The sequence below is a fragment of the Ctenopharyngodon idella genome, chromosome 23, assembly GCF_019924925.1.
Source record: "Ctenopharyngodon idella isolate HZGC_01 chromosome 23, HZGC01, whole genome shotgun sequence".
NCBI classification, from domain to species: Eukaryota; Metazoa; Chordata; class Actinopteri; order Cypriniformes; family Xenocyprididae; genus Ctenopharyngodon; species Ctenopharyngodon idella.
In genome coordinates this window covers 25,378,842-25,394,480 of record NC_067242.1, presented here as the reverse complement: position 1 = coordinate 25,394,480, position 15,639 = coordinate 25,378,842, and the positions used below count along the sequence as shown (strand labels likewise).

At 38.0% G+C, this 15,639-nt stretch overlaps 1 protein-coding gene across 1 annotated transcript in view; it reads right to left on the bottom strand.

The window, feature by feature from the left end:
- The window catches only part of LOC127506300 (rho GTPase-activating protein 21), a 121,056-nt gene extending 105,660 nt beyond the window's left edge, over nucleotides 1–15,396 (bottom strand). Inside the window, exons 1-2 of the mRNA XM_051882648.1 lie at nucleotides 15,094–15,396; nucleotides 13,802–14,004 (exon numbers count right to left, since the gene is read on the bottom strand). Of these exons, the coding sequence (XP_051738608.1) occupies nucleotides 13,802–13,873 (72 nt within the window). The 5' untranslated portion in view covers nucleotides 13,874–14,004; nucleotides 15,094–15,396. The remainder of the gene's footprint in view (nucleotides 1–13,801; nucleotides 14,005–15,093) is intronic.
- Between the last annotated feature and the right edge of the window lie 243 nt (nucleotides 15,397–15,639).

Here is a 15,639-nt window from a genome sequence, read left to right as displayed (position 1 = left end):
ATGCGCGGATCCAAAATACTGTTACACATCCGGTTTTATTTCTTTAGTTCACCTAAGCCATAAGCAACAGTGTTTACAGGGATACTCGATCTTTTATGTGCATTTTTTTTAAGTTTTCTTTGCAGGTATATGTCCATTCAGGCACAAATAGATGCAGAAGAGAACGGCCTTTGTTGTGTTCACGTGCTCTGTGTGTGTGTGTACATAAAACAGCCGCACATTCAGAATTGAGTTCTCTTTCACGTCTTCGTGTGCTTAAATGGTTTAAAATCCCTTGTATGTTTAAACTTAAATGACCTAAAACAAGTTCAAATGATAAACATTAATTGTATGACGGCCAAACTTTCTATTTAATCTGAGAATCACGTGCGTTTTGAACCGGGGTGTCTGGTCCGTATGGATTAACGATCCCTATACTTTACTTTGCACATCCTGCAATGTGACTATCGCAGATGCGCACATCGCAATTTCAATGCTAAATCGATATATCGTGCAGCCCTAGCAAGCATCAGTATAGCTTTGTTTCCATCACCCTGTTTTTTTTGCGCATTTTGAAATATCGCATCAAAAAGAGTGATGGTAATGCCAAATTTCGGGGGGAAAAAAATCTCTTAATTTGCAAAGAAAAGAAAATTAAGATCGCTTGAGGTGGTTTTTGACTGCGAAAAAGAGTTAATGTGAATAATGAGAGATGGAAACGCATTTGCCAAATAAATTCTGACGTAGCAAACTTATTTACTGTTGGTTACTAGGTTACCAATACCACCGTCATCCGCTCGAACAACTTGATGGAAACGCACCTAATTCACATTTTCATTTGTTTGTTTTTGTTTGTTTGTTTGTTTTGTTTTGTTCATTTGTGAACTTTGAAAATATTTGCTTTACGTTTGGGTGGAAACCCACTGAATCATTAGTGCTCATACTTACGGTTAGGACTTGAACAAACACTTAGGGTATTTGTCTTTATACAGGCAAAAAACCTGTGAAAAAATCCCAGACAAAAAAATATTTAGAAGGAGGGTGCCAATTCATTTCTTGGCGGAGAACTGGGGGAATTGACTTGGGCCAGCAAACAGCAACCTATCAACCACCCAAAACACCACTGAAACCACCTAGCAACTCCTCAGCAAATACTCAGAATATTCTAACTGTGCACTAACAACCACTCAGGACATCCTAGCACAAGGTGTCTAATCCTGTTCCTGGATTGCTAACGTCCCTCTAGAGTAGTGCTTCTAAAACCAGTCTTGCGGACCCACCACCGCTGCATATTTTTTATGTCTCCCTCATTTAGCACACCTGATTCAGCTCATCAGCTCATCAGTAGAGACTGCAAGACTTAACAAACTGGTAGCTCCAATAGTAAGATCTTGATTCTTGAATCTTGAATTCTGTCATTGAAATTATGTAAAAACCTTAGATAAACAATTTAATAATCAATTAAAAATTAATTTATACCTGCATATATTACGCTGTACGCCGCGGATGAGAGGTTTGTAAAATGAATGGATAGATGGATGATTCAGCTGCTGGCGCCATCTTCTGGCGAGACAGGAATCCATTCGCCACGCAACTCTCACAGTGCATTATGGGTATTCTCTAGCCATCAGTTGTCCACTCAATGAATGAGTGCACTCGATAATGTCCGCTAAGGTTTCGGACAGCACTAAAAATGGCTGTTCCCTCAAATAGTGCCCTATTTAAGGGGATAGGGGGTGATTTCGGACAGAGGGTTGAATTGGGTGTGTCCAATAAGGAAGACAAAATGTCTAGTGGTGGGGAGTCCCGAGGAAGACACTGCTCTAGAGTTTAGCACCAACTTACCCCAACACACTTGCCTCTAGTAAGTCTGAGGACCTTGATTAGCTAGTTCAGGTGTGTTTAATTAGGATTGAAGCAAATTTCTACAGAACAGTGACCCTCCAGGAACAGGATTTTTACACTCCTGCCCTATCATTTGCACTTTAACATTGTATGGCAACAACCACTTACAAGTGTATAAATCTAGTTCCGTTATCTCTTATGAATTGTAAGTATGTTGCTTCTAAGAAACACATGGAAGCAAATCGGCATGATCAAGGGAAATCTACACATCTGACAGATGTGTTATGATACTGTAAACATTAGATCTGTGATATCCGAAGTAGCAAAATAGGGCCAAGGTGAATCTGGCTGAATTCTGCAGATCTTGGCTCAGAAAAGCACCAACCACAAAAGGAATCCAACTGTCAGCAGATTGGTTCCACACATGCAATTTTAATAACATCCAAATGCCAACTGTCAATCAGACTGAAGGAGTTGGCAGCCAGAACCACATCAGAGTCTGAAGCTAAATGAAAGCGGGAGTGCTGAATAGAAGCAGTTTAGAAGGACAGGTTCAGTGGACATGCACTACCATGGAGAGGTTTTTTAGAGAGGCTTTGGGATACTAGGTCAAGCCTGAGCGAGTTAAACCAGAGCAATGCACCAGAGACCGACAACTGTGTTAGGTTATTCTTGGCTCTGCATAACATTTATGCTGGATTGCAATAAAAGGCTGCAGCAACATGAAATTTAAAGCATAGATGGGGAAGATTACATGAAGATGTGGAGCGGATTGATGAAGCCACACATGAAGGATCTCTGGGCAGGTCAGGGCTACATACACACTCATGTTGCGCGGGTCAGTTGGGCCAAACTCCCAATGGAACACCAGGGCCTCATTTTGTAGTGCTGTATAAACAAGCTAGAGAAACACATCGTTCTTGTACACTCAAAAAAATAAAAATACCTCCATTGGGTACAGTGTTTCCTCTGGGCACTGCGAGAACCAACACAAACATTGAAACATACCTCAAAGTGTTGCAACCTTCTTGGATGTGATATAACAGGCAACAAGAACAACCAAGTAAAGAAACTAAACAGTTATCCCCAGTCTCGTTGTACTGAAAAACATGGTCTGATCTATAAAAAGACAAATAGATCAACCCTCACGGTTCTGTCATTAATGAACTGTGACTCTCCCCCTTTTACAGTTAATGGATCAGTCCAGGGTTCACAACCTCATATTCTGACCCCTTCCAACCAGCCCAGGGGCCAATCACATGAAATCAATACCGGTAGTGAAGCCCTTGCTCTGTCAATACACCCATCAAAAGAGCAAATCAATGTTGGTCTGCAAAATCACAGGATAAAAAAAAAACATACATGACGTGTGGGTAGCCTATTCAGGCATTGGCTGATTTGACACCAACTCATCACATGACTCTTGAGTTCAGGTGGAACATGATTCAAGCGATGGGATGCAGCTATTAATGTGTCCTGAGAAGACATAAATACTGAGAGCTTACAAACACTACACCACACCATCCAACACTGGCTGAACTGGAGTCAGCTGTACCCAGCGTGGTATATTTTGTGAAATTCTGGTTATCTGCAATAGATGATTGTGACATGTTTTTGGATCAGCATCTTTTGTTGGTACTGGAACAACATTTCTGTCAAACAAACAGTTCTAACCTTAACCCCTAAGACTTTTGTGCAAACGTCTGGTCCACTTTGCAGCTTATTTTGTCTGAAACCAGACACTTAGACAGAAGAAGACCTGGCAAACTTTAACAAATCCACTAATTATTTCTTCCCTAATCACTCATTGGTCCAGCCCAGAATCTTTTAAACACTTTTTTTTTTTTTTTTTTTTTTTTTCTAGGTAGACTGTTGCACCCAACTAGACAATCAGATTGGAACTGGTGTTTACAGCTAGCTGTTGCCTTTTTGGTGTCCTGTATGCACCATGAACAGCATGGACTTGCATTATAAGGCTAAGACTACCCACAACCCTAACCCTAAAGTGTTAGTAGTGCCTAAAATCAGTTCAAGCATGACCCCTAAACCAATCCCTAAACCAAAATCTCTATAAAATGAATCGGCAAAATCACAGTCAAAGATCAGGGTAAATTAAGTGACATGAGATACAAAGGGCAAAGTATTTATTCCCTCAGACTCAGTAGTTCATTCATTCATTATGCAGTCTTGCTATAAGTTAACACAAACAGGAAAGAGTGAAACTGCATCATTGCAATCAGTCATTGCAATAACCAAATAATCTGGTCATGATAAAAACAACAACTATGTATAAAACATGCACAGGCAAACAATTCTAATGTACGGTGACGGCTGTGGTCACGACACGAATGCTAAAGCTATGCATAGCATTCAGATGCTATCAAGATTAAATTCAGCTAGCCAAATGAAATCTCATAAAAATGAAAGTGACAGAGGAATGTGGCGTCCATTCGCTGACGGGAAGTCTCATTGTCACAGACAGCATTCCATAGATTTTGTGTGGAAACAATATTGCTAACAAGAGTCTCTTCATTCATATAGAGTGTTGGTTAACTCTACTCAGTGAGGAGGACGAAGGAATTACTGCATACTGCATACTTAATACTTGAGCTGACGCAACCCTTTTAATCTACTGTGTGCCTTTTACAAACATTTACCATAATAACCAAGTTTCAAATACATTGTAAAATTGTAATCTATGCAGTTGTTACCTTAAAGGGTTAGTTCACCCAAAAATGAAGAAGTTTTTTTATGCACCAAAAAAACTGAATAACAACTTTATTCAACAATATCTAGTGATGGGCAATCTCAAAACACTGCTTCGCGAATCTTTTGTTTCGAATCAGAGGTTGGGAGAGTGAAAGTCAAGTGATTTCAGTAAACGAGGCTTCGTTACATCATAAGTGTTTTGAAATTTCAATGGTTCACGTGACTTTGGCAGTTTGATTCACACTCCGAACCTCTGATTCGAAACAAAAAGATTCGTGACGCTTCGAAGCTTCATGAAGCAGTGTTTTGAGACTGTATTTTTATCTGAATCTTACTGTATTTTTATCTGAAACGACTTTAGTTGGTGTATCCTAATGTAGATTCAGTCATATTAAGGGCACAATATGTAATTTTCACCACTAGAGGTCGCTTATTCAAAACAAAGGTGTAGCTTGATGATGCCATGAATGGGCGTGGAATCATGGGAGTTGTCGTCTTCACCTCCACAGCCGTTGGAAAGCAGTCCAACGGACTCAGAGAAATCATGTTCATGGATGAGCTAATGTATTAAAGATTTATTAATGTTACTGTGGTATGAAGCAGGGTGGGCCAAGAGCCGTGGGAGTCCAGCGGAGCTTTTATTATGCTTATGCTACTCTTTTCGTTGTGTATGTGGGGTAACGCAGCACTGTTGTTTTACATGGTTAAAACAGTCATACAAAATACATTTGAGTGAGTTGAAAGTTATGTTATAATGTTACTCTGTGCGTTCACTCTGTGGCTGGTATAAGAGACTTGTAGCACTTTGCAGTAATCTAGATCGATATTAGACTGTCATATTAATAAAAACTGGATGACTTGTGTTGCTAAATGACATGCGGGTAACTTAAAATATATATCGTATGATGGAAAAAGCGAACAAGACATACTGTAAGAGTCACGGTGTGTGTGAGACATCAAAGCGTGAGCAGTATCCATGTGTTTCACTAACTGCACATCAGACCAGGTGGCAGCAACTTAACACAGATGTGCTCTGGGCATGTGTAATATACACCAATACTGTCTCACTAAACACCATTCCCACTGAGAAACATACTCAATCTACCCATCCACTCTGTGTTAAAAGACTAACACAGACTTCAGAATACTTCAGAATTCAAATTTCCTGATAATTTACTCACCCCCATGTCATCCAAGATGTTTATGTCTTTCTTTCGTCAGTCAAAAAGAAATTAAGGTTTTTGAGGAAAACATTCCAGGATTTTTCTACATATAGTGGACTTCACTGGGGTACAACGGGTTGAAGGTCCAAATTGCAGTTTAAACGCAGCTTCAAAGTGATCTACACAATCCCACCCAAGGAATAAGGGTCGTGTTTAGCAAAACAATCTGTCATTTTCTAAAAAAAATAACATAAAAATGTATATACTTTCTAACCACATACTTTTTAACCAAATCACATGTGACCTTTCCAACGTGATTACATAATACATGGCACATCACAGAGCTAGTGCAAGAAGAGCATTTGTTGTTAAAAAGTAAATACATTTCCGATCGTTTTGTTAGACAAGACCCTTATTCCTCGGCTGGGATCGTGTAGAGCCCTTTAAAGCTGCATTGAAACTGCTATTTGGACCTTCAATCCGTTGTACCCCAGTGAAGTCCACTATATGGAGAATATCCTGGAATGTTTTCCTCAGAAACCTTAATTTCTTTTTGACTTAAGAAAGAAAGACATAAACATGGGGATGAGTAAATTATCAGGGAATTTTAATTCTGAAGTTAACTAATCCTTTAATAAGACAGAAGGGCATCCCAGCCTAGAGTCATTATACTAGTTCATTGGTCTCCTTTCTGACTACAGGCTTATACAACAAACTACCATCTCATGGCTGCTCATTATGACATAAAAAAAAATGGAGCAATATTGCAGAAAAGCACAAAGTATGCCTAATGTAAAACCACTGTGGCTGAGATTCCAGATAAAACGGGCATTCACAATATTACCTTTCCGATGATAGACAAAAGAAACTTAGTACCTACTAACTCATAAGGAGTCCAAATGCTTGACTGAATAATGATAACTAGGAATCGGATAAGTGGCTGCCATGTTTACTCAGGGGAAGCCCTTAAACAAGACATGTTTCCCAAAGGAAGGCTAGAGCTCCAGACAAAAATGTTTATCTCTAGAGTGGATTCAGGTCAAGAACTGGAACACTGAGTTTTTACTGAAATCTATTGGCTTAGAAATCAAAGCATCTACAGAATTTTAACATCCATTGAGCATGCTGCTTCTTACTATTTCAGATATTAGTGTGCTTTCACTAAAGCCCAGCTGAATGAAAAAGATCAGATCAGCAGGACATTATGAATCTGAAGACTTGAAGCTAGCTGACCAATGAATTCTGGTAGAAATACCAGCATACAAACCACAATGGAAGAAAAAAATAGGGAACTGCCCTATGGATATTGAGCTTAGCAGTGATTTTGTGGGCGTTTACAACATTACTTGATTTGCATAATTCCTTTGAACCAGGTGCTAAGACAATACAGAATGCAAATAAACTACAATATCAGTGGGCACAGTCTATTTTTAGTGAATCCGCCCCTCAGTGTCACACAATTTTGTGCAGAGCATCGAACAGAGCGTTTCCCAAATATGTTATAATAGAGGGCAAGCCAAAGGCAAGCACACAGAAACACATTCACACGAGAGGGAGAGACTATAGACTGAAAACAGGGGTGAATCTACACACACACATATACACACGCGCGCGCACTGACAGCCAGCATTTAATACTCCCTCAGCCTTTGTTTTTCTGAACAGACAACAAAAATCAATGCATATGGAAACAGAATGTGCGGGTGGAGGGCTGAAGTGCCAACTGAAAGCTCTGATACGAGACAGAACACAGAAACATCCCTGTCAACACTGGATTATGGTTTGGCCCGTTGGATTCAATGAGACAGTGGTCAGATCTAAAAGATGAGTTTATAAAGGGCGTCTCCACAACATCTACAAAAGGGCTCAATTGCTCAATGATTTGAGCAAAAAAATCACAAATAATCAGGTTTTTGTTAAAGTCAAGCCTATAATCTGATGTATTTCTAAATGAAACAGGATATTGAGAAGAAAGAAAATGTAGGTGGTCGGGAATAGATTTTTTTCATCAGTAAATTGACTGAATCATGAAAAGTGAGTGGTAAATATCAGAATCACGGTTAAGGGTATTGGTAACATCAGCTAAAAAAATCAGTTTAGAGGTGGTGCAAGTTATTATGTTGATGCAGTGGTCGATTGATGTGTAATTTTTTTTTTGTGTGTGTGTGATGGACAATGCCGGGTGGCTTATGACAGACACAATGGTGATATATACAGTATGATATAGGCTACAATTTAATTAAGTTGACTGAGACACCGAAATGAATCAAGTGGCACAGATATGTTTCTTAAGTACCAAATCAGCATTATAATGATTTCTGAAGGATCATGTGATCATGTCCCACTGAAGACTGGAGAAATGATGCTGAAAATTCAGCTTTGCCACCACAGGAATAAATTATATTTTAAAATATAATAAAATAGAAAACATTTATTTTGAATTGTAATAATATTTCACAGTATTAAGGCCTATTTACACCAAGAACGATAACTATAAAGATAACTATATTTGCGTCCACACCAACGAACGTTAACGGTCTGTTTATTGTAAGCTCGCACTGCTGTTTCAAAGTGTCTACAACATATTTTTGCTGTTCTTGTTGCATTTACACAGCTTTAACCAGCAGATGTCCTCAGCATGCTATGTTTTGAGTGAATAGCTAGTGTAATCAATCTAATCTAACAGTGAATTTAGCTGACATAGTCAATATGGTGGAATAAAAACAATGCCTAGTCTTTTTTTTACTGCAACTTCAAAGGAAGCAAGACAATGTTGTCGAAAATAGCGCTGGATACCTGAGGTAATTTTATGTTACACTGTTTGCTAGCCTGGCATATTGATCTCATCGTTTATGCTTCTCACCATTTATTCAGAGGATATGACCGATTGTTTTCCATATATCCATTTTCTTTAAAGTATCCTTGAATAGGGGGGTTGACTTGTCAAAAAGCTCTTGAACGATAAAACACTGATTGGCTGTCAGTGTTTTATCGTTCAAGAGCTAGAGAAAAAAAAAAAAAAAAATCCCAACTAAATTGTTTCTCTATATCATTATCGTTATAGCTGTGGTGTGGACAGTAAGGATGAAAATTTTGTCCGATACCGATAACTTTTTATATTTGAAAGCCGATAACCGGTATATTGGCCGATAAATCTAAATATAAATTTTTATATAATTTTTGAGAGTCTGATTACAAAAACAAAAGTCTCACCCTTAAAAGCCATGTCCCAAGCACACAATTATAATGTTCGCATTATAATTTTATGTAGTCTACATGACAGGCTTGCGCTGCACATTGCACTTAACTGTATTTTCCCTTTTGAAGTGATTTCAATCATATTTCAAGCAATTCAAAACCATTATTACGAACAGTGACTAAAAAAAACACATCTAAACAAATGTCTCAGCTGAAGGAAATAATCCATTATTTACCAGCTTTAATATATAGGTTACATTTTCTTTTCTGGATGATAACGATAACATTAAAAATGAATATATATCGGCCGATACTGATATTGTGGCCGATATATCATGCATCCCTAATGGACAGTGCTATTCTTTTATATTTAGAACGATTTTTAGAATTATATTGTTATCGTTCTTGGTGCGAACAGGCCTTTACTGTTTTACTGCATTTTTTTTTTGATCAAATAAATGCAGCTTTGGTGAGCATTAATGACTTCTTTCAAAAACATCTTACTAATCCCAAACTATTAAATGGTAGTGTATATAGAAAGTACATTTTGATTTCTTGCTGACTAAACTGTCAACTGTCAACAAGCTTTACAAGAGACACACAGAATTCAGAACCTCCACAAGGTGACCTCATCTGAGGAACACCAGAGTATGTGTGTGTGTGTGTGTGAGAGAGAGAGAGTGGAGGTGTAAAAGCGAGGAGCAGCTGGGCTTTAATTACCCTCCATGGCACTGGCGTCCTCACAGGGGGCAGGGCGACCGAGGGAGGGAGACACAAAGAGAGAGAGACAGACAGGGAGAGACGCCCTCATTAGACATGGAGAACTAGATGGGACAGAATAACGGGCCCACCTGAGACCACCAGGCACAAGAAACCCCGGGGGGATCTAATAAGTGTCAGGAGAGACTGGAGCAGGTACAGTCAAGCACCTGTCCGTGCTCTACAAGGAAGAACTTAAGAAAAGGCACTGATGCATACTATATGTACCCTAATCGCAGTTACTCTTTATGTGTGTCTTGGGGGTGATGTTATTGAGGTAGAACACTGGTTTAACTCATGTGATAATGAATTAAACAAGCTTCATCACAGGCGTGAACACTACTGGACCCCACAATTAACCATGAGGGACACCAAATGTGTGGATAATGGATCACATCTCTTTTTCATGCATATAAACAAAGCAATTACGCATTGTAATGTTTAGCTTTGCCAGTGGCACTATATATGACTAGACAGACATAATGCCACTGCATAATTACTCTGCAAAGAAGAAAATGATAACAAAACCTAGTAGCCCAGCTAACAAAAATATGTTCTAATAACGTTTTGCTAACATTCTCATTATGTTAAAAAACGTTATTTCTGAATGTTCCCTGAACCTTCAAAATGTACAGTTTTTTTTTTTTTTTTAATTCCAGTTTATTATTTTGCAAACATAATGGGAACATTACTTTTGAATGTTCTCTGAACATTCTGAAACAATTAGTAACATTTAAAAAAAAAATTAAATTGTAAAATGTTTCAAGTAAATAAAAATGTTCCATGAACAATGTATAAATAATGTCTTTGTGCTGACTTTTTGAGAACATTATTAAATACCAGATAACGTTGAACAAATGTTTCATTAACGTTACTGGAAGAATGGTTGTTTGAGAGAACTTTGCCACAATGTTAGCTAAAGTTCTGAGAAAATTCTCTGATAGCTGGGTCCTGCCTACTTAGACCGAATGTTAAAGCAGCACAGGTATGTTACAGACATGAAGCTGAAAAAGTATGAGACATAATTATGCAGCCTTCTAAGGCAGTTTTTTGACAAATTCTAAGGCAGCACAGCATGGATATTTTGCAATAAGGCAATCCCAGAATGCACTGCAATGACAGCAGTGAATAATTGCAAGAGTCAATAGAAATGTTGATTATCCAAAGAAAATAATTCCATCTTCTCATTTCAATTTTATGTACACAAGTTTGTTTTTTATTTGAGTACGGCGATGTTAGCTTAGCATCATGCTAATGTCAAACTGCAATTCAGTCAGGAGTCAGGAGTTCAATGTGAGTCACAATATGTGTGTTGAGCAGTGTTCATTTTCATAATTTTTGTCAGCGTCATTTTTTCACAGACAAAAACGAGACGATGGCTAAAGAAAAAACAGCCCTGAATGACAATAACTATGATGAAAATCTACTGACATTTTTGTCAACGAATAAAAACTAGACGAAAATGTTAGGGAGGGACAATTTGGGAAGAGATCCAGTCAGAACTGATGTCCTTTGTGGTAGATGCGCACATTTTGAATTGTAACATGCAGATCTACCCGGTCCCGACAGGGTATATTGGCATACACTTGCTGCATGTCTCATAAAACGTTCAAAAAATGTCTGGGAGAAAGAGAAGAGCAGACATATGGATATATCTGAAAAAGCATGACACAAAAGAGAGATCTATTCAGTACGGTTTTCTGTGCGCACACCCGAAGCGCACAGCCGTGCACACAGAAATCCGCTCCTCAGACAGCGTTCGAGTACTGAATTAAGCTCTTTTTCGCGCCTTTTCGAGCCTGAACGGACAAATACACATAACATTATGTCAAAATGTCAGGGCTACTGTCTGTATATCACCTAAATATAACAAATATTATTGTATTGAAATACAAAAGTAAATCACATTGTTTAAAATGTAATCCCAATTATATTGTACTGGTGGTAGTGCAATGATGCTTACTGAAGCCCACATGCTGTTAGCTCAAGCAGGCACTTTTTATGAGTCTGCTGGGGACATTTCACACACCTGCTGAGAACTTCAGTTACTGTTTAACTTTATAACCAAGTAGCCGTGAGGCGCACTGGACTGAGACAACCAGGTCCCACACCAACGGAATTAGTGATTGCATTTAAAAAACAAGTCGCAGCTGGCAGAGGAATGAAAAAACGGTATAGAAATGAACTACTTTTAAAAGGGTCATATGATGCTATTTTAAAAGTTCAATATTTTGTTTATTGGGCATAAGAGAACAGGTCAACATGCTCTGATGCTCAAAAAACTTTAATTTTCACATACTGTACATTATTGCAGTACCTCTATTTTCAGTCTGTCTGAAACGTGCTGATTTCTACAAAGCCCCTCCTTATGAAAAGCCCAGAGCGCTCTGATTTGCCAGCTGACCCTGTGTGTGGTGATTGGCCAAACATCTCAAGCGTGTGTCGGAAATGTAATTACCATAATCACGAGCTTCAGCTTCCAAGGCTTCACACATAGTTAATAATGTTGTCAGTATTACCATATCAGATCAAGCTTTGTCTTCTACACTGTAACAATTTTAAGTCCTGAGGCAACAACATTAATAAAGTTTAAAAAACATACTTAATGTGTATTTCTGACTTATTTAGGTGTGTCTAGCTGGTAAAAATGTAAAATGTGCCATACACAATTGGGTTGTACTGCTCAGGAATAGCATTACAAATAAATCTTGATAAATAAACCACTGATTCCTAGTTTCCTGTTTTTGGATCGTGCGTTTACATACAAAAACAACAGAAATCCAGCGCAGTGGAATGCAAAAACAAGTTCTGTGTGAACTCAGAATGTTATTAAGAGTTTCCGATGATTTATTCAAATAAGCCTATGGTAAACACTTTAAAGGTAAGACAAAATCAATGATGTTTTCATCAAACAGCTGAAAATATAAAATGCAAAAAGGCACTGTTATTTTAAAGTAATGCACGTTCCTTCAAAACAGTGCAACATTTCTTCAAAATAATGCACTGTTACTTAAAAAAAACGTACTGCACTTCTGAAGAAATGCACTGATCCTTCAAAGTAATGCTCTGTTCCTTCAAAATAAACAATTTCTTTCGAGAACTGGAATCGTTTAAGAAACAAACACAAACAGAATGTAAATACTGAATCCCTGTTGACACATTCTGAGTGATCTGTCGACATGTTTGAAAACTACTGTGCCCACCGACCTTCTGTACCCACAGACCCTGAGCCTACTCCTTAAGGAGATTATACACACACAGACACACACATACACACTGGTATTGCCATTACTGATAGGTTAATCCAAGCATGCGTTTACAGAGCTGCGTTATGTTCTTCTGACATGCGGTGTTACATCATCCCTGCATGTCAAAGAGGACAAGCAAAATCCTACGTTGCTCTAGTATTCTGAAGAGTGACATTATGCATAAGCAGCCTTACAACATTACTGAGATTAGATAAGTAAGGGCCTTGCTTGCCAAATAAAATAAATAGGCTACTTCATTTAATGATTGCAGTCTCAATATAAACAGTCAGCGGCTGCTTCTAAGGAAGATAATACTGTGTTATGAGTTCTCCATCTATAAAATTATATTTTTATGGTATAAAATTTGTAATAATATCAGATGTTTCAAAAAATGTTTCTGAAAAAAAAATCCAGTTTTCTCACATAATATTTATTAAAGGAATAGTTCGCCAGAAAATGAAAATTCAGTCATAATTTACTCACCCTCAAGTTGTCCCATACCTGTATAAATTTATTTGTTCTGCTGTACACAAAGGAAGATATTTGGAAAATGTTTGTAACCAAGCAGTATTTTTTCCCCTACTATGGTAGTCAATGGGGGGCGAGATCTGCTGATGACACAATTTTCGTTTATGGGTGAACTATCCCTTTAATATTACTGGCCTGTAAGTGGTTGTCCTATTAATTTTCTTCATAAATTGAACCGCATGACAGATTGCCATCAAAACGATATATTAACATAACAAATTAAATAAAAGTCCAAATCATCCAGTTCAGTTTACGGACATCCCACCTGCACTGCAAGTGTGTCTGACTGAAGCACTTGTCCCATCTTGAGCTGCAGAAGGTGTAGGCCTTATGTGCTTTTACTTTTCTCTTTTAAAGCAATAAAATGATTTACCTCGCAAACTGACGACGCTGCTGGATTTGTCTTCTCATCGTGGTGCGTTGACGCAGCCCAACGCGTCGCCATTATTTCATTTCAGAGCACAAAGGCAGAGGTCCTCTGGAGCCCAACATTGAGATGAGAGAAATCAAAGTGCTATATTCCCAATGATCTAATCCACACCATCCGATCTCTTCATGCCCGTCCAATTTGAGGTCCTGCGGCCAAAGAAAGGTTACTTGAGAGGACACAATGTAGGACACATAGAGTATGATGACTTAGATGAGTGTTAAATTGTCCCCTGTCAAATATAAAGTATATCCCAGTCAACAGCCAACAACAGGCCTCCCAGAAATGCCTATTAGTATGGAGCTGTAAAGTTGACATATTGTAGAGTAAAAAGAGTACACTGCAAAAAAATTATTTTTATGATTTATCACAACATTTTTTCTTTTGTAAAATCAACTTAGATAATTAATGTGGTTCAGATAACATATTTTGAGTTTCTGTTGATTAAACCAATCATCTTCATTGTATTAACTCAAATTTTTAATTTCAATGAACTCAAAATTAAGGCAACCAGATAACTTACTTTTTTAAGTTAAACCAACAATTATTTTTTAACAGTGTAGAACACAACAGAACAGTGTTCGCATTCCCTTAGCTAGCACTTTTTCCAAAGATGTTTCAATAGAATAAAATATAGAGTAGAGTATAAAGTTGAGCACAATAAGGTACTATAAAGTAGTATAGTAGAACAGAGTATGAAAATGTACAGTAGAGTAAGGAAAGGGTAAAACAGAGAAGGGTAGAAAACAAAACTTCTTTTGTTAGTAAACATACGCGATATTCTGCCATTGTCAGATTAAATTATTGAGATAATAAAGCAGAATTATGATTTGACCTGATTTGAACACCACAGCTATACCAGCGAAAGCTTGACATCTGACATACTCTAACTACCATCTCATTTCGAGTCCAGTCCTGAGTCCTCTGCACACCATGTGTTTCTATGGAGCGATCTGTGGTAGCTATTTGAGACTAATTTAGTAGTGGGTACTGGTTAGTCCCGATTTAACATCATGTGTTGTCATGAGCTGAAAAACTGCTGTTTGAATACACGCAGGATGTTTGATAACAAGCGTAGTACTATCATTCTGTTAATGTGGATTGTAAACAATCATAAAACCATCATTTAAATCTGAATGTCCTCCGCTCATATAATAATCATCTTCACTTTCCTTTATTTCTTACATGGCAACAGTACCCAACAATAGTAAGAGAGAGGAGGTCAGTAAGACACCTACCTGTTCCAGTTATTAGATGACCATGAATCATAATGCATCGTTTCTCTGCCAAACACTCAAATAATATCCAAATATCCGATGCGTTGAAATCGATTTTCAATTTATCGACAAGAGATTCTTAACACAGTAATCCACAGCCAAATAAGCAGCTTCATAATGAAAGAAAAACACACAGAAATCACAGAATCTTGCTGATACGGACGCGAAGAATGACTATAGCGTTTAAAACGCAGCGCACGTATGTATCAACGATTTGAACGCGAACAGTTTGATCTTGGTTACTTCCAGTTGGCGGCGCGACAGATACTAGGGATGTCCGATTCGCGAACGAGAATCGGTTCTTTTTATTGATTCATTTGAACCGATTTTAAAGCATAAATCTCTGCTGTAGAATCTTGGAAGGAAGTTGAAGATAGGTGGCCCTTACAACACTTTACCATGGTAACCACAGTATCCGCCAAAATACTAGTTACTATAGTAGCCTAGTAGTTACTACAACAAAACGTTAATTTGGCCACACCAGCAAAATTAAACAAAAAAGAACAG